Source organism: Orcinus orca, chromosome 3 (genome assembly GCF_937001465.1).
Source record: "Orcinus orca chromosome 3, mOrcOrc1.1, whole genome shotgun sequence".
Classification (NCBI taxonomy): Eukaryota; Metazoa; Chordata; class Mammalia; order Artiodactyla; family Delphinidae; genus Orcinus; species Orcinus orca.
In genome coordinates this window covers 29,650,882-29,670,635 of record NC_064561.1, presented here as the reverse complement: position 1 = coordinate 29,670,635, position 19,754 = coordinate 29,650,882, and the positions used below count along the sequence as shown (strand labels likewise).

Below are 19,754 nucleotides of genomic sequence, written 5' to 3'. Positions count from 1 at the left end.
AGGGTCCATGCTCTTCATCTTGTAATCATTAGGTTAAGCGTCCACCACAGATTCACTCTAACTAAATTAGCAGATCAAAAGGCCTGTGGAAAATGCTGAGAGCAGATAACCCATCCTGAATGACCCCAGATGCATCATTCTTTGCTAAACTGGTGGTCATGATTTATACTCTTATTTGATCTTCAAGACTCGGTTCAAATGATGCCTCCTTGGTAAAGCTTTCCCTGAGCTCCCCAGCAGAGGCAGTCACTTCCTCTGTACTCTTGAAACTTCAGTATTCGCCATGTTGAAAAGATACAAGTTTACACACTTGCCTTGCTAGTGGACTGTAAGCTCCTTGAGGGCAGGCCCCCTCTAGAGGTGGGTGGGCTGCAGTGGGGTGGGTGGGGGAAGAAATTGCTGAAAGGAAGTACGAAAATCTCTGTCTTAGAGATTCCCCAGGACCACATAAACGGTCGTTTTTTTCCAGTCCTGCTTAAGAGACTGAAGTGAAATGCTATGAGCACCTATGACAAACCCGATACTATCCTAAATTCTTTGCGTGCGTGCTACTTAGTTTTCTTCAACAGCCCTATGAGGCAAATACACAGATGTCTTATAAATGAGGCATCTGAGGCTCAAAGAGGTTCATTAATTTGTCCAGTGTCAAACAGTGTATAAATGTGAGCCAGCAGGCCAGAGTTCAGCTTCCTTACTGCTCTGTTATACTTTCTTCCTATGTAGCTCCTTAAATTTCTGCCACCACCAACCCTATATTCCTGAGTTTTGTTCTCCACGGAGCTAGCCCCATCTTCCACTATATGGCAGTTTGAAGTGTTTAGGCCTAAGCCTTCCAACAACCTCTTCTGCCTTAGACCTTTTAATGCAACCAGAGAAAAGTGAGCTTGGTGGAGGGAATCAAGCAGAACTGGCTGACAACTGCAGGCTGACAGTCCTGCCTGGGCCTTCTGATGGCCGTGAAAATCTTCTCCAGCCTTTTTTCCCCCGAATACTTCCTTAATTTAGGTTTTTTTAAAGTAATTTAAAAAAATTAATCAATTAATTAATTTTAGTTTTGGCTGCGTGTGGGCTTTCTCTAGTTGCTGCAACTCTTCGTTGTTATGTGGGCTTCTCATTGCAGTGGCTTCTCTTGTTGCAGAGCACGGGCTCTAGAGCTCAGGCTTAGTAGCTGTGGTGCACCGGCTTAGTTGCTCCGCGGCATGTGGGATCTTCCCGGACCAGGGCTCGAACCCGTGTCCCCTGCATTGGCAGACGGATTCTTAACCGCTGCGCCACCAGGGAAGTCCCCTATAAAACTTCCTTAGTTTTATAGCTTCCCTTCAGTCTTCCTTGTAATTCTTAAGGAACCAATGGAGACAATATTCCAAGACAGAAGAGTTTTTTGTTTTGTTTTGTTTTGAATAAGGAATAATAACGTAAACCAATCAAAAATCTGTCAACAGTGGTCTTTCTGGTGTTGGCAGCTTATACCCTTACAGACACTGGGGTGTTTTTTTTCAAGGACTTAGAGTAAATTAAGTGTTGACACCGTAGGCGATAAATCTCACAAAGAAAACCCTGTCCATAATTCTGAGTTAATAACAATGCTCAGGCTTTGATGTTGATATAAATGAGGCCAAATGAAGAAAAAGCCACATTCATGGGCTGTTGGAGGGTATATGGCCTGTAAATGATAAGCTTAAGGGACATAACACATGTTAGTGATGGTGGGACAAGCAAGGCTCTATCTACCAGGAACAAAATAACTCTTGCAGTAATTTAAATACACACACACACACACACATATTTGCTATACATATGCATTTAAATATATCCATATAATCTAATTATTGACTTCATATCTAATTAAATAGTAAATGTGAACTCCAGGTTAGAGCTAAGGACACCATTGTGTTCTGCTCTTTGGAAAAACCAAGCTAATGACAAGGCAGCTCAACACTTCAAACACTGCATGCTGCATTAACATTTCATGGAAGTCAAATTGTTCTCTAGCCTGTTTTCTTGTCTGCAAAATGAGGAAATTGAATAATACAATATCTCAATCTCCTTCCAGTTTGTGACGGTCATAGTTTCTTTTCCTAACTCCTAAATTCAGAATAGTCCTGGATTCAAATCTCAGCATGGCAAGTTACTTTAACTTTCTGAGCTTCAGTTTTTTTTCCTCTGTGAAAAGGTTATGATCATTTTTAAAATGCATTAAAATTTTTCTTTATCAATAAAACGTTCAAAAATACAGAAAAGGAAAAATGTATTTTGAACGTTCACATGAGCACCATTTAAGTTCAACAATTGTTTTCATTTTGCTCTATTTGGTTTTGTTTGTTTGCTTTCTTTACTGAACCATTTTAAAGTAAATTATCAACATCAGGACACTGGATTCCTAAATACTTCAGCATGCATCCCTCCCCAAAATTAAGGAGATTCTCTTCTTTAACTAGAGTACCATTATCATACTTAGCAAAATTAATAATTCCCTAACAACATCTGATGCCCAGTCCACTTTCAGATTTCTCCATTTCTCCCCAGAATTTATTTTATACATTCATTTCTTCAAACCAGGCTTCAATTAAGAGCCATGTAGTGAAGTTGGTTCTCACACATCTGTCTCTAAAATCTCTTTTTAAAATAAATATTTTTTTTTAGTGTAACGCATATACAAAAAAATGTACAAATCAAAATTGTATGGCTTGAAGCATTTTCACCCAATGAACAGATCCACAAAACCTCTACCCAGATCTAGAAACAGAGGATGATACACCTCAGAAACCTAAGTCCCCTTCCGTTTACAATCCTCCAAAGATAAATACTATCCTGACGTTTAATACCATAGATTGCTTTTGCCTGTCTTGAAGATTATATAAATGGAATCAAGTAATTTCTACTCTTTTATGTCCTGCTTTTGTTGCTCATTCTGCTTCTGAGATTTCTCACGGTGTCACACGTAGCAGTAGTTTTTATGTGTTGTTTCCATTCTCCATGGTGTGAATATACCACAGTTGATTTTTTTCTCATGTTGGTGAGCATTTGGTTCGTTTCCAGTTTGGGGCTATTACAAATAGTGCTTCTATGGACATTGTTGTTTATGTCTTTTGTGGGATGTAAATCCAGGAGTGGGATTGCTGGGTCATGGGGTATGTGTATGCTCTGCTCTAGTTGACACTGCTGAAGAGTTTTCTGGAGTAACTGTATCAATGAGTCCCACAGCAGTATATGATGAATGTAGTTTGTTTCACATCATCATAAACACGTGTAAGTTTTCTTATGCTTTTCAGATGAGTGTGTGATGTATGTCATTGTGGTTTTATTTTATGTTTCTCTGAAGACTGATGACACACTGAGCATCTTTTCATACGACCACTGGCCATTTGGACATCCTCTTTTTTTTGAAGTACCTGTTGGAAACTCTTAACCATTTTTCTACTGGGTGCCTTCTTCTTATTGATTTGCAGAAGTTCTTTACATATTCTCAATATAAGTTCTTTGTCAGTTACATGCACTGCCAATATCTTTGACCACTCTGGCATGCTTTTTCACTCAGTGATGTATTTTGATGAACAAAAGTTATTTATTTTAATGTAGTCCAAGTTACCTATTTTTTTTCCTGTAAAGTTAATGCCTTCTGTATCCTGATTAAGAAATACCAACTACTGCAAAGCCATGAAGATATCCTGTTATATTCTAGAAGTGTTATTACTTCATCTTTCATGTGTAAATCTACAATTCATCTGTAACTGATTTTGTGAATGGTATGAGCCGGGGGCAAGATAATTCATTTTCCATATCCAATTATTCTATCACAATTTATTAGACAGATCACCCATTTCAAGCTGCTTTACAGTGCCATCTTTGTTACAAATGAAGTGTCCTTCTGTTACCTGGGTCTTCAATCTGTCTTGGCTCTTCTTGGCCAACTGCATTTCCATACAAACTTCAGAATCATTTTCACAATTTCCACAACAACCTGGTAGCATTAGGACTGCCCTGAATCTGCATATCAATTGGGAGAGAACTGACATCCCTGAGATATTGAGTTTTCCAAACCATGAACATAATGTATTGCTCTATATATTTGAGTCAACTTTCATTTTTCCAGTAATGTTTGTTGTTTTCTGTGTTAAAGCCTCGCACATCTTTCATTAGATTTATTCCTGGGCAGTCGATGTTTTTCGATGCTGTTAACACACATCATTTTTTAAAATTTCCTAATCATTTGTTGTTAGTATACAGAAGTTACACTGATTTTTTTGGTACATTGTGTCCAGTAACCTGAGGAATTCACTTAGGAATCCTAAGAGTTCATCTGTAGATTATTTTGCATTTTCCATGTATTTAATCATGTCATCTGCAAGTAATGACATTGATATTTCTTCTATTCTAATCCTTATACCTGTTCTTTCTATTTTCTTCCATCCTTCTTTCTTCTTCTTCTTTTTTTTTTTTTAAATCATGGCCAGGACCAGGATTTCCAATACAATGTTGAATGGGAGTCATGATGACAGGTGTCTCTCAAGAGGAATGTTTTAAATATTTCACCATTAACAATGTTATTTGATTTAGGTTTTTTTGTAAAAAAGTTCCATTTTGGGCTTCCCTGGTGGCACAGTGGTTGAGAGTCCACCTGCTGATGCAGGGGACACGGGTTCGTGCCCCAGTCCGGGAAGATCCCACATGCCACGGAGCGGCTGGGCCCGTGAGCCATGGCCGCTGAGCCTGCGCGTCCGGAGCCTGTGCTCCGCAACGGGAGAGGCCACAGCAGTGAGAGGCCCGCGTACCACAAAAAACAAAAAGTTCCATTTTATTCTTAGCATTTTAAATACTTTAAAATCATGAATTAGTGTTGAATTTCATTAGATATTTTTTTCTACATCTATGGAGATGAAATGACTTTTCGCATCTATTCTGTTAATGGGATGAAATACATTGTTATTTTTGAAATAATAGAAATTTATTTCTTGTTCATGTCAGAGCCACATGCATGTCAGCAGGGGCTTAGAATCCTTTCACTTTGTGTCTCTACATCCTTTAAGTTCTTAGAGTCCTGTCCATTTAGCCACCATAGGAGAAGAGAGCAAGGATGGAGGACCATGGAGAACACAGCACTCCCAGTCTCATTCCATGGAAGTCCAAGATTCAGTCACAAGACTCCACCTAACTTCCAGGTGTTTGGGAAGTGCAGATCATATCTGTCCTTAATGCCAATACCTCTCCAGTTGTATGAAATGTGTTCTCTGGGAGATTCCTTAAGAAGGGATCCATGAAAACCATGATGTCTGAGTTTCTGAATGCTCATAATAGGTTTTCTGTAGTCATTACTTTTGAATATATGTAGGGCTCTGGTTCACATTTTATAAAATCTCTGCTTCACAGTTTATTTCCTTAAAAAATTATTCAATTGTATTCTAGCTTTGGTGTCAAAAATATGCTAGCAATCTGATTTTCTTTTCCATTGTAAGTGTCTAATCCATTGAATGCTTAAGGATGTTTTTTCTCTTTCAAATACAAAATGCTTTTATTAGAATATTTAGTTTTGAACCTGGTCTATTTTTCCAGATGTTCAGTTATCCTTTCAGTATGTACCTTCAAATCATCTTTTATTTCAAAAGATTTTCATTACTATTAGTTTTGTTCCACTGCTTTAGTTTTCTTCCTCAGAGATTCATATTATAAGTGTATTAGAACTTCTCTGACTTCCATATCTACCACTTTCTCTTAAATCCTTTTTACCTCGCTATTAGTTTCTTACTGATTTTAAAAAATACTAAAAATACTCCTTTCCATTTTCCATTTCTCTCTTTTTCTTTAATTGGGGTACAGTTGTTTTACAACGTTGTGTTAGTTTCTACTGTACAGCGAAGTGGAGTTCCCTGTGCTATACAACCGGTTCTCATTAGTTATCTATCTTATACATATTAGCGTATATATGCCAATCCCAGTCTCCCAGTTCATCCCACCCCCAACCCCCCGCTTTCCCCCCTTGGTGTCCATACATTTGTCCTCTACATCTGGGTCTCTATTTCTGCCTTGCAAACCAGTTCCTCTGTACCATTTTTCTAGATTCCACAAATATGCATTAATATATGATATTTGTTTTTCTCTTTCTGACTTAGTTCACGCTGTATGACAGTCTCTAGGACCATCCACACCTCTATAATCCATTTCTCTTAAAGCATTATCCATTACATTTATCTGCTCTTGAGTTCCATCTAGGTGAGTACGCATGAATGCGTTTTTGGTGTAAACCAATAGCATTTATTTTGCTCATGAATCTGTAATTCAAGCAGAGTTTGGCACAGTCCACTTTTTAAAAACTAATGTTTTATATTATTTAGATTTACATAAAAGTTGGGAAGATAGTACAGGGTGATCTCATATACCTCACGCCCAATTTCCCCTATTCTTGACATCTTACATTAATATAGTACATTTGCCACAATGAACTAATATTGATACACTGTTATTAATGAAAGTTAATACTTTATTAAGAGTCCCTTAATTTTTACCTGTGACTTTTTTTCTGTTTTAGGATTCCATCCAGGATGCCTCATTACATTCAGTCGTCACGTCTCCTTATGCTCTTTTTGGCCGTGACCGTTTCTGACTTGTCTTGCTTTTGATGACCTTGATAGTATTGAGGACTAGTCACATGTTTTTTAGAAACAGCCCTTGATTGAGATTTGTCTGATGTTTTTCCCATTAGACTGGGGTGATGGGTTTTTGAGATGAAGATCACAGATGGGAACTGCTATGTTCATTACATCATATCCAAGATACATACTTTTGACATGACTTACCACTTTTGATATAGACCTTGATCACCTGGCTGAGGGAGTGTGTGTCATATTTCTCCACGATAAAGTTACTATTCCCCACCCTCCCTTTCTCATACTCTTTTGAAGGCAGTCACTATGCAAAGCCCACACATACGGAGTGAAGAGTTACGCTCTACCTTCTTGAGGGCAGAAAATCTACATATATTCCTTAGAATTCTTCTGGATGGGTGATTTCTCCTCTCCCCATTTATTTATTTATTCAATCATTTATTTATATTAGTATGAACTCATGGATATTTATTTTATACTTTGGTTGGAATATGATACTCATTTATTTTGTTGCTCAAATTCTTTCAGCTTTGGCCATTAGGAGCTCTTTCAGTTGGCTCCCATGTCCTTTTGACATTTCCCCATAATTGTCGTGTTGTTGTTGTTTTGAGCACTTCCTTTCTGGCACAATTTATCTCATGCCCTCATCCTAGAATCAACCCATTTTTCCAAGACACCTTACTTTTTATTGGAGAACTGATTAGAAGCCAAAATCTGCGTTGCTTCTAGGCCCTCTCGCTAACAGAGCAAAGAAATATTTGCTTGTATAAAAACCTATGTATATTCACATATCAATAAATATTTCTATGTATATGTCCACCTGTATTAAGTGAAAGTATCTATATCAGGTTAAACATTTGTTCATACTGGTGTCTCTAACTCTAATCCATTACCACATGGGTCATGATAGCTTTCCCCATTGCTAGTCTGTAACGATATTGCTTGTCTTTCCGCTGTTGAATTCCAATATACATGTGTAGTGATTTCAGAATTGTTAACCCATACCTCTGTGGGAAACAACTCTGTCAACCAGAGTCCAGTTCTTGTGTGCTATTCCTTTTGACTTTAGTCTCATAGACTCCAGTCATTTCAAGTCTACTTTGGTCAGCACCTTTTTCCCCATCACCTTCAGTGAGGTTGATTCACACATTCATCACAGTGTGCATTCCACTGTGGGATCCTCCAATTTCCTAAATGATATTTTTAATTTGCATGCATTAAGGTTCACTCATTGCACTGTCAAATTTTATGGGTTTGATCAAGGCATATGTTGTGCATCACCATTTCAATATCACACAGTATAGTTTCACCATTCTCAGCGACCCCCTCTCCCATGCTTCACCTATTTGACCCTACATCCCCTCCTCTTCGCTAAACCCCTAGCAACCACTGATCTGGATTATAAGATACAATTATGTTTAGCTTTGTAAGAAACTGCTAAACTGTCCTCCAAAGTGGCTGTACCATTTTGCATTACCATCAGTAATAAATGAGAGTTCCAGTTACTCTACCTCCTGAGCAGCAATTAGTATTGTCAGTTTTTAGTACTGTAGCCATTCTAGTAGATATGCAGTGGTACCTTATTGTTGTCTAATTTGCATTACCCTAATGAAAAATGATGTTCAGGATGTCCTTATATGCTTATTTGCCAACTGTATATCGTCTTTGGTGTTGTGCCTCTTCAAATCTTTTGCTCATTTCTTTCTTTTTTTGTGGGTAGGAATGTTTGTTTTCTGAATGCTGTGTTTTGAAAGTTCTTTGTATATTCTGTATACAAGTCCTTTACCAGATATATGCTTTGCAAAAATTTTCTCCCAGTCTGTGACTTGTCTCTTCATTTTCCTAACAGTGCCCTTTGCAGAGCAGAAGTTTTTAATTTTAAAACAGTTCAAAAAAAAAAAAGTTCAACTGATCAACTTTTTTTTTTAACACGGATCATGCTTTTTGTATCAAAAAAACTCATCCTCAAACCCAAGTCATGTAGATTTTTTCTCTTATGTCTTCTTCTAGACGTTTCACAGTTTTACATTTTACATTTAGGTCTATGATCCATTTTGATTTAAATGTTGCATAAGATGTAAGGCTTGTGTGGGTTCAGTGTTCTGTATATAAACATCCAATTGTCCCAGCACCATTTGTTGAAAACACTGTTCTTTCTCCATTGAGTTGTCTTTGCTCCTTTGTCAAAAATCAGCTGACTATTTTCGAATGGGTCTATTTCTAGGCTATGTATTCTGTTTCATAAGTTTGTATGTCTAATATTTCACAAGTACCATGCTATCTTGATTACTGTAGCTTTATAGTAAGTCTTGAAATTGGATAGTGTAATTCTTCCAAGTTTGCTCTTCTTCAATCTTGGCAGTACTTACCTTGAAATGAATTCTTTTATTTCTAAATTGTTTCTTGAGTTCTCTGCCCTTCCTTTCAAATCCTACTCTTCTCTAATCATCTAATTTCTGAGTTTTTAAAATTCAGATTTATGTTGTTCTTTTAGAGTTTATAAAGTCTTAAATTTGTGTGGCTAGTTTTGAACCGTCATTATAGTTTTCATCGGTTTTGTGGGTACCTCTTTCTTACGTGTTTTCATTGTTTCTATGGAGATTATTATGTTTCTTATTCTTCATTTTTCTTATAAAAATTTTTTGTATGAGCTTCAATCATAATCCTCTTGGTTGCTTATTTCTTTTCTTATTTTTATAAATTTATTTATTGTATTTATTTTTGGCTGTATTGGGTCCTCGTGGCTGCGCGTGGGCTTTCTCTAGTTGCAGTGAGCAGGGGCTACTCTTCTTTGCGGTGCGCGGGTTTCTCATTGCGTTGGCTTCTCTTGTTGCGGAGCACGGGCTCTAGGTGCGCGGGCTTCAGTAGTTGTGGCGCAGGGGCTTTGCTGCTCCGCGGCATGTGGGATCTTCCTGGACCAGGGCTCGAACCAGTGTCCCCTGCATTGGCAGGCGGTTTCTTAACCACTGCGCCACGAGGGAAGTCCCAGTTGTTTATTTCTTAAATGAAAGAAATTTCCTTGAGTCTTATGAGGTAGGGGTGGGAAGTGATAGCTTTTTTAGCTTTAAGAGTCTAGAGAGCTCATTCTTGGGGTTGTTTGTTGTTGTGGTTAAACTAATGAAAAACATGGCCTTGTATTTTCTAAGATCTGCCTCTTCTGGTGATTTCTAGCACTTTCATCGAGAAGGTTTCTTTTCATTTCTACTACTGTACCTGTTCTGATTGACTAGTCCCCAAATTTTCTTATCAACGTTAGGCCTTTCTTTGGAAAAGAGCCTTGTTTGTGGTAGTTTGAAGAATTTATAGGACCCAGAATACTCCAAGTACTATCAGTCATTATCACATCATGATTCCTTTGTTCTCACCATGAACTGGATCTAATCAAACTCCCTTCTGATTTGGCGGCTTTTCTCAGTTTGACCAGTGTTTTCCAGTGAGTACGTGTTGGTAATTTTATCAATCTCCTGTTCTGAAGGACTTCCCTCTGCTTTCTTCCACATAGATGAGACAATGCAACAGTCTTATAACCATCAGCTGTGCCCCCTTCACCCCCATCCACGTACACTCGGGAGGCAGGCGTTTACTGGGATACTCTGTCAACTAGCTTTATTGTAGATGCTGTGTGTCTTTGGTTTTGCTATCCTAGTTGTTCAGCATGTTTTTATTTGAGAGGGGGGATTTTCAAATATTTAACCAACCCTGCCTTCCTGGAATAAGCCAAACTTGGTTGTAATATATCCTTTTCAGGTACTGCCAAATTCATTTTGCTAATATTTTATTAGGAAATTCATATAAATATTCATGAAATATGTTGGTTGATATTTTCTCTTGAAATGCCTTATTGGGTTTTGCTTTAAAGGTTATGCTATCCAAATGACAAAAGTCGTATTTTTAATAGAATGAGTTTATGATAAATTGATACTATTTATTTCTTAAAACTTCGGTGCAATTTACTGGCGAAGCCATCTGAGCTTAGAAAGTTCTTAGTGAAATATTTTAATTAAAGGTTTAATTAGATTTAGGACTCTACTACTTTCTACTCCTTCTTGTTTCAGTTTTTAATTTCACTTAATCTCTAAAATCATTAAAATAAAGTTCTTCAAAATCTGCTCTTACTATCATTTTAATCTTTGTAAAATCCATAGTTATGTCCCCCATTTTATCCTTTATGTCAGTAATTTAGTCTTCTTTCTTTTCTGTTTACTAATAAGTCCTGCTGGCTTTTATAATTTTTTCAAGAATGAAAGTTTGGTTTTTTAGAGTTTTTCTATTTCACATACTTCTGGTATTATTGATTTTCTCTCTTCTACTTTGTTATTCTTTCTCTAGCTTCTTATGATGGGTATTTTAATAAAGATTTTAGCCTTACTTCATTTTAAATATATACTCTACACAAATCAAATAACATGCTTAAAGGCTATACATTTTCCTGTGGGCATGGCTTTGACTGCAATCCACACTTTGTGATATATTGTGTGTTTATTAACATTCTGAAAAATATATCTTCCAATTTCAACAGTGAAATGTTCTTTGATTCAAAGGTTATTTAGAAGAATATCATTCAATTTCCAAATATTTTGAAAATTTCCACTTACTGCTTTTTGTTGATTTCTGTATTTCTACTGTGGTCAGAGAAAATACTCCTTATGATTGTAATCCTTTGATATTTGTTGAGACCTGATTTCTAGATCAGTATTTGATAAAAGTTCTGTATGCACTTGAAAAGAATGTTTATTCTACACTTGTTGGTTGCATTGTTCTCCTTGTTTCACTTAGGTCAGGTTTGCAAACATTGTCATTAAAATATTCTATATTGTTACTAAAAATTTTGTCTGCTTGTTCATCAACTACAAGAACCATATCTTAAACGAGTATGAACTTGTCCATTAGTTCTGTTCAATATTTGTTTTCTGTATTTTCAGAATATGTTTTTAATATATACTATACATAACACATACACGCACACTATACATAATACATACATACATACTATACATAATAGTACATACAAACATAGATTTGCTATACCTTCCTGGTATATTTACTCCTTTATCATTATGAAATATCCCTCTTTATCTCCATTAATGTTTCTTGTTTTGAAGTCTTTTATCTGTGTTAATACAGCCACCCAAACCTTCTATTGGTTAGTGTGTTCATGGTATCATTTTCTATCCTTTTACTTTCAGCTTTTCTCTCTCCTTATGCTTAATGTTCATCTTTTGAAAGAATCATATAATTATTCTTTATTTTTTAATCCACCCTGGAAATCTGTCTTTTAATTAAAGTATTAATCATTTTCATACAAAATAATTATGATATATTTTTATTTAAATACATCATCTTACTATTTGTTTTCTTTGTCTCATTTTGTTCTATGTTCCCTTATTTGAATTAATCACATTTTTGGATATCATTCTATGTCATTTCTCCCTCTATTAGGTTATATATTTTTTAACTATTCTTTTCAAAAGCTATCTTACAGATTACAAAATGAATCTTTGATTTAATAAGGCAATAAACATTAGCACTATTATCACTTTCTGCATAATTCAAAGATCTTCAAACACAAACTCCATTGACCTTTCCAAGTTTTGTGCGACTGTTTCTATCCTAAGCTTCTTTCAATATAGAACAGTCAAGTCCCACCTCCTTCGTAACACTGACTTTTTAAAGAGACCAGGGCAGTTATCTTGCAGAATGTCTCAGCTACAGGATTCACTTGTTTCCTGCTGGTTTTATTTATCTTGTTCCTCTATCCTGTTCACTTCCTGGAAATCAGAAGCGAGCTCGAGCTAAATTGGCATATTTAGGCAATGCTTTGAAATTTATATTTTGTCACATCAGGGACATGATAATTCTAACCTCATAATGTTATATGGATTAAATGAGATGGCCTGTGTCATGACTAAGATGGCATCTGACACATAACAGGGAAAGAGCAGAGTTTCTCAACCTCAGCACTACTGACATTTTGGACTGGGTAATTCTTTGTTGTGGGAGCTATTCTGTACATTGTAGGATGTTTAGCCACATTCCTGACTTCTACTCAATACATGCTATTAACATCCTACAGTTTTGACAACCGAAAATGTCTCCAGACATTGCCAAGGGTCCTCTGGCGGGGAAAACTGGTCCCAGTTCAGAACCACTGGTATAGAACAAAAACCTAAGTATTTGATAAATATTCTACAAGTACTTACTATCACGCTTTGTGCAAGGCTTAGAGATTAACAGTTAAATGGAACATAATTCCTCATCTCCAAATACTCATAGTTCTGCGGAGAGACAATGAGGCAAACAGGGAATTAAAATATGGTATAAGTGCTATGATATGGCCCATAATGTGTTGTCATGAGGAAAGAGGCACCTAACTCAGCCTGGAGCAGAGGTCCTTTCACGGAGGAATAGAGAATTCCTGAGTAGAGACCTGAAGGACAGGATTCTCTGCCTTTTCCCTGTAAGCCTCAAGAGATTACACCCATAATGACCATTCCAAATGAAAATAAACATTACAGAAATGATACAATTTCCAGCCTCTTTCAGAGTATGATCAGTAAAGATTAATTTACTACCAAATATAGAGACACAGGTAAAGTAAGCCAGTAGTGAGAGCCAGGGGTGATGGCACAATGAGCCCTCTACCTCTTCCGTTGTTAATAGCAAATACATTGTAATTTCCCACTCTATAGTCCTCGGTCTGCGGGCAGACTGGATAACCAAAACCAGATAAACACTAGTCAGGATCACATCACACACACCGACACTGAAAGGCCTTAAATGAGAGAGCCTGTCCAGCTGTACATACTAGTCCAGCTACCTATACTTCCATTCTTCTTCCTGACCAAGTGCTTCTCAGCTCACTCGCAATATAAGTCAGAAACTGGCTAGCTGTTCACTAAGCCTGTTTCCTCTACTTCCAGGGCATATAGCTCGACTAGTTTCCTAGCCTCCCCTGCAGTTTACTGTGGCCACATGACTCAGTTCCAGCCCAAGGTATGTAACAGTAGAAGTAACATGTAGTCCTTCCAGGTCTTTTCCCATGAAAACCTCCCATGTACAATCCTTCCTGCTGTTTTTCCTTCCACTAGCTTGATGCCGACAAACACTGGTACCTTGGAAGCCACGATTTAAAGATGGCGGAGCCAGGGAACGGGAGGAGCCCATGTCCCGAAGTCTCCCCTTGGAGCAGAGAGGCCCAGAAACCAGGAATGCTCTTATTGGGTTTTATATGAATAAGAAGTAAACTTCCACCCTGTTAAGCTATGAGATTTGAGGGTTTATCTAGTACAGCAGCTAGCATTACCCTCTTAATACACCAAAGCAGAGAAACAGCCAGGTTTACCCTACGACTGTAATCCTCTCAGTCCCTCAGATGTGCAAGGTATTTCAGCCATGTTGACCAAGCCAAAGAAAAGCGCCTTTTGCTAGACTATTCCACGGATATTCCCTGGAGTTCAATGGGTATGTGAGAGGCTATTTGCAGGGCCATTTGCTAAAGATCACACTTCATCGAATGCTTGCAGCAGAGAAATATGAAAGGACGTGGGCTTTGATGTCAGACAGATGTGGCTTTGAATCTTGGCTCCCCCCACTGACAATTCTTTGGCTTCATCTCCCTCAGCCTCTGTTTCTTCATCTGCAAAATGAGGGTAATCACACCTCACAGGAATTTTGCGGGGATAAAATAACAGATAGCATATAATATACTGGCATAGTTCCCAGCATGTCCAAGGTACTCAATTAGCTCTTTCCCAACAACCATGAAATTAATGAATTGGAAATTTATTTATACTTCTAATCAGAAGACTAAAGCAAGAAGTGGCCTTCTCACAAAGGATTTTGTATTTATTCTTCCACGTAAATGTTGAGTATTTCATACAAAGGAAGCAGGTTCAACAAGTACTTTTATTTTTTTTCCCCTGGGCCTAAATAAGGAGAAGAGTTAACATTTTAAGAAACTTAAAAGTATAGATAGAGGCAACATTCATTATTTTTATCTCTATTTTCCCTTATAAGAAACTAAAATCATATTTTCAAACCAACAAAAGAACATATGCTGACCTTTGACCCAGAAGGAGAGCAATGAATGAGACAGTTCACAACACAGAGCGGGGAGTAAAGGCTTTTGCTGGGTAATATTCCCTCAGGTTGCCCCAGATGGAATGACTCCAAGGGAAAAGATGGCACATTACAAAGCTCATAAGTTGGTGGAAAGTCCTATACTTTACCCAAGCCTATCTCTGTAGATGAGATTTGGAAACAGGACAGGTAAAGATGGGAAGATCCTTAAGCTGGAGGAGCAGAGAGCTGTTGCAGGCCCGTCGCCCGAATGCAGGAGAAGGAGGCTGAAATATCAGGTCAACCAGGATACAGAAAGAAGCCTGGAAAGAGCCGCCCACCAGCATGACTAAGTGCTCTTGGGGACAATCCCCTCTCAAAGGGCAGAAAGCAAATATCCAGATGTTATGAGCTGCCAGATGTGATTAACCGAGGAAAGGGGAAGCTGCCCACTTAACTATCTGAGCAGCCTCCCTCATCACAGTGACCCGAGAGTTTTCTGCAAAAGCATTAATCAACAAAACGAATGGAGGCTCCATCCATCTCCCATCCCCACCCCTTTTGCTCTCTCCCTCTGTCAGAGTCAGAACAGTGGCCTATTTTCAAACCACTGGCAATGCACTCTCTCATGAAAATATGTGGGCTTCCTGACACAGGCTGATGCTCACTCAGAGAAGATGCAGGCACACCGAAGGCCTCGCCTACCCGCCTGTCCTTCCTCTCCCACGAGAATGGGGCAGAGGGGGCCCCGAGGAGAAGGCCTGAGGAGGGAGCCTGCTACCCATGTATAGGAGTAGGGAGTTTCTGATGCTAGTTTCCATGACAGGGATAGCTAACTGAGGTCCTTCTTCCCCCACAGAAGGGAAGGCTGAGGCTTGGGCAGGAACAGGCCCCACGTACAGCTACCAAGACAGAGCTCAAGGCTGGGAAGCAGAAAAACAAGCCCCAGATGCCAATTCTAGCATCTTTTAAAGAAAAGAAGTTTAAATGGGTTTCAGTGTTTCTTTAGCGGGCATCTAATGTGCTTTAAATATAATAGCAAACATTTTATTAAACATTGGAGCCCTTTTTTTCCTTAGCAAGGCCACAACGAAGCCAATTTACAAACAAACAAGGCTTTTCAAGAAAGGAGGTTGTGCTGTACTTACAATCGCTCCAGCTGCTTCAGATCCTGGAAGGCGCCTCTCTCGATGACGCTGACCTGGTTGTCTTCCAGATGCCTGGAACCACAAAGGCAGCAATGGTCAAGGACAAGCGGGCCTCAAGGATCCTCGTACTAGGCTGCAGGCCATGCAGGCATGGTCACTCAGCCCCTCCCTCGACCCTCGGATGGGCCCCCTCAGCCAGGATCAGTCTGGGGGGACAAGATAATTCACATCCCAGCTTGGTGTCACGGTAACCAGGGTTTCACCGCCTGCATACTTCTACCTGACAGATTGGTTTCCAAGCCTCTATTTTAAGAATGTTCTCAGCAAATACCCTCCCAAGCACTGCAGGATGTTGCACAGAAAAAGAAGAGGTAAAAGCTGCTTCTTATAAAAACCACACATATATTCAGCATCTCTTCCCTCGGAGCTCCCTCCTCCAAGGATTCAAAAATACTTCATTGAAAAGGGCCTTCTCTGCTCACTCTGTCTCTGGGTCACCTCGTAGAAAGGTGAAGCTATTGTTGGGTGCCTGCCTGTGCCGGAAACGTCACAAGCCCAGAGCCTGGCTGCTCCCAACATGAAGGTGATGGTCACAAAAGCTAAGTCCTCCCAGCCACAGGCTCTGCTGACCTCCAAAGTCCTCCAAGCAGATGATTAAAAGTTTGATTCATGCATGTGGCATATCCTAAGAATTGAGCAGACAATGAAACATTTGTTTCCCTAAGTTTGAAAAAAAAAAATGGCAGCTTCAAATGGATTAGCTGAACAGTAGGAAAGAGAAGAAGTGAGGCTGCATAGTTTCCATCCAGGGCTGACCCTGGTGGCTGAATGGGACTTAGCCGGGATGCAGTTGTGATTGAAGGACGTTTCTTTGGTAGGTGGAGTTTAGAAGGGCTGTGTGGGTTCCTCTGGATCAGGCAGGAGGACGGGCGCCCTGAGGCACCTGACGGAAAAGCAGAAGGAAGGAAGAGTAGCCTTGAGGAAGCTTGGCCTTCACTTCAGAATAACTCCTTGCACGCCAGCCCTCCACCTCTGAGATAGTTCATAACCCACTGCACTTCTTGGGCTTAACACTCAGGCCCTTGTGTTTATTTTCAAGTCCATCTTCCTCGCTGTGCCTAAGGACCAAGAGGGTAAGGTCTTCTGTTCATCATCACAGTCCCAGCCCTAACACAGGTGCCCAGCACAGCAGCCACTTCATAGACTTAGTGAATGAAGAAAACACTAAAGAGGACGTTGGACCACAGCACATACTGATTTTACATCAAGGAAAAGGCTAGTCCAGACACATGAAGTTTCCAACTATCAGAGCGATGGGGATATTTTGTATGGGCTCAACGATATATTTTATAATTTTGTGAATTTGTTGCAAACATTTAAAAAAAATCGGGATATTACACACACATACACACCCCACAGAAGAAACTCCAAAATCAGCTCTCATATTTCCAAATATCAACAACTTTGGATGAGGCCAGAGTCCTCATCCACTCTGATTCACACATTTATGTTCCTTCTGCCCCCTGTAGGCTGGTCTCATATAGGCTCCTCACTTAACATACATGGGCTCCCAGGAACAGAGGTTAAGAGACTTGCCCAAGGAGAAATTATTTGTATGAAGTCACACAGCTAGTGAGGGTGGACCTAACTCCCGATCTGGTGTGCTTATCAAATTTGGTTGAGAATCCCTTTTCTGATTTCTTACTAGCTGATGGCGTGCTTTTGAACTATCTAGCCAACCTCTCAGAGACTCAGTTTCCTCACCTGTAAAATAGCACAAATAAAACATTTCATAAGTCCTTGTAAGAATAAAAGTGGAATAAAGTATATAAATTATCTAGCCCAGGATCTGGAGTACAATCAGAGGCTTAATAAACGTTCTTTTCCTTCCCTTTTCTTCCTTTTCCATCCCGCCATATGGCAAGGAGGGCCTTGGAATGCTAGTAGACTCACACTAGCACATCTTGCTAAACAGGGAACCAGTTCAGTATTTGTGACTGGGGGTTTGTTCAGCTGGGTTTTTACTATCAATCAATCCATTATAGAGCTTGCTGTCATTACTTCCCAATTGTTACAAGGGGCAACACTATAGGGTGGCTTAGTGTCACATTCCCTCAGGGTTTCTGAAGGAGTCTAACTCCAACCTCCCATGAGGAATCTCTTAGTTCTGTCCTAATTAATCTAACACTACCAGCTTCTTTCAGAAAGGGGAGTAGAAGGGATGGTTGATACCTGCCCCTCCTCCTCTTTGCTCAAGCCCTGGGAGGCTAACTTTTACCGGCTTCATCAGGAAGCTTCCTTGACTCTGGTTTCCTATTGGGTTCAACCAACCAGCAGGAGATGAGAGGGTGGGAGAAGAGGGAGTGAGGTGGGGGATTTATTCCCAGCTCCCTCCTCCTTCCCTACCAAGTCACTGCAGGTGGACTGCATTCCTCTACCTAAGACCCCAGGTGCTAACAGACAGTCCTTCCTTTGCTGGGCTCAGGTAACCACTCCCTCCCGCTGGTCCTTGAGGCTCAGAGGGGACTAGCGACCGATGGTTGTTGCTAGCCTCAGGGAACTGCGCTAACTCACTCTTCCTGGTTTCTCTTAATCTCACCCACACCTTTGCAAATAAATCTTTATTTAGCTCTCCTCATTTGTCCTGCTGGGATCCTGACTGGTAAGGTAGCTAGGGTCTCTTCTTGATCTACTTCCTAGACCGATCAGAATCCAGCCTAGTACCCGGTCTTTAAAGGCTCAAGAAATAACCAACACTTGATGAATAAATGGATCACTGAATGAATGAGCTGTGAACTTCCCATCCAGACTTCTAGGCTGCGATGCAATTCAGGAGTTTGTGCTAAAACCATCGCTATCACTCTCATTTTACTGAGCAGATGCAGGAGACCCGGGGATCCAGGAGGGGCTGGACACCCAGAAGGGCTGACTATGGCTTGAATCTGTTCTGAGTTAGAGGGATACAGACCGTGCTCATTTTCAGTTCTTTCGGCATTGTTATTTTTTTACTTTTAACACTGGATCAGAATCGGAAATCACCCCCATGTGATGATGGCTGGGGTGGAGTTTAACTCTTTAATTAACCCCATTTGGGATAAAGCTGGTTCCCACATTGTGGGCATACTTGCAAGAGTTCTCGCAACAGACTACTAAGAAAGGGAATATAATTGATACCACCAGAAGAGACCTTTTCCTATTCCTGCCCCTTGGAAGAAAGAATTGTTATAAGCAATTCTTATATCTTCCCCCTGAATGTACTTTATTTGGGGAAAACCTCTGGATGAAGCCAAAGTTCCCCAATCTCCATTTTATTTGCTTTCGCCCATTCACCTGCACCGTATTAACAGTTCTGCATGGAAATGGGTGGCAGGCTCCAATTATTCAAGACGACCGAGTCTTTTCTGGTTTCACTATAAATTGTAAATAAGAAACAGATACAGGGAATACGCCGAGGTGTGATGAAAGCTTTTCAAAAAGATAGTTGTCTAGGTTACTCAGCTAAAAAGAATAGACTGAGGGAAAATATGGTTTAAACGTCTGGATACTTTACTGGTGTCAGTTAGAAAGCATTTCAGCTACCCCACGTAGCAGGTTCTTTCACACTAATAAAGGGCCACTTGAATGGGATTGTCTTTGAGTTGCTAAGGAAGATAATGAAACACAGTATATTAATAGAGTCTATGAAGTGAGGGGAGGGGGAGGGTTTCAGCACTGCTTATCAAAATAAGAAGAATGTACCAATTAACTGAAAAGATAAACTGTAGTCAAAGGAATGTTGTAGACCATCCAGAGGATATTAATATGATCTTTTGTGATTATTTTAAACTTTCTATTTGCAGACAGCAGATATGGAAATTGGAATTTTTACTAGTCTTTCTGATGTAATGGTAAGAAAATCAAAGGGTTGTTTTTGACTTTGTTAGAAAAATGAAGCATTAGGTGAAATTTC

The 19,754-nt window shown here is 39.4% G+C and overlaps 1 protein-coding gene across 1 annotated transcript in view; it reads right to left on the bottom strand.

Annotated features, from left to right (window-relative positions):
* SLIT3 (slit guidance ligand 3) overlaps positions 1–19,754 on the bottom strand; it is a 611,310-nt gene that overhangs the window by 544,365 nt on the left and 47,191 nt on the right. Inside the window, exon 3 of the mRNA XM_004271979.2 lies at positions 15,806–15,877. Coding sequence (XP_004272027.2) covers positions 15,806–15,877 — 72 coding nt within the window. The remainder of the gene's footprint in view (positions 1–15,805; positions 15,878–19,754) is intronic.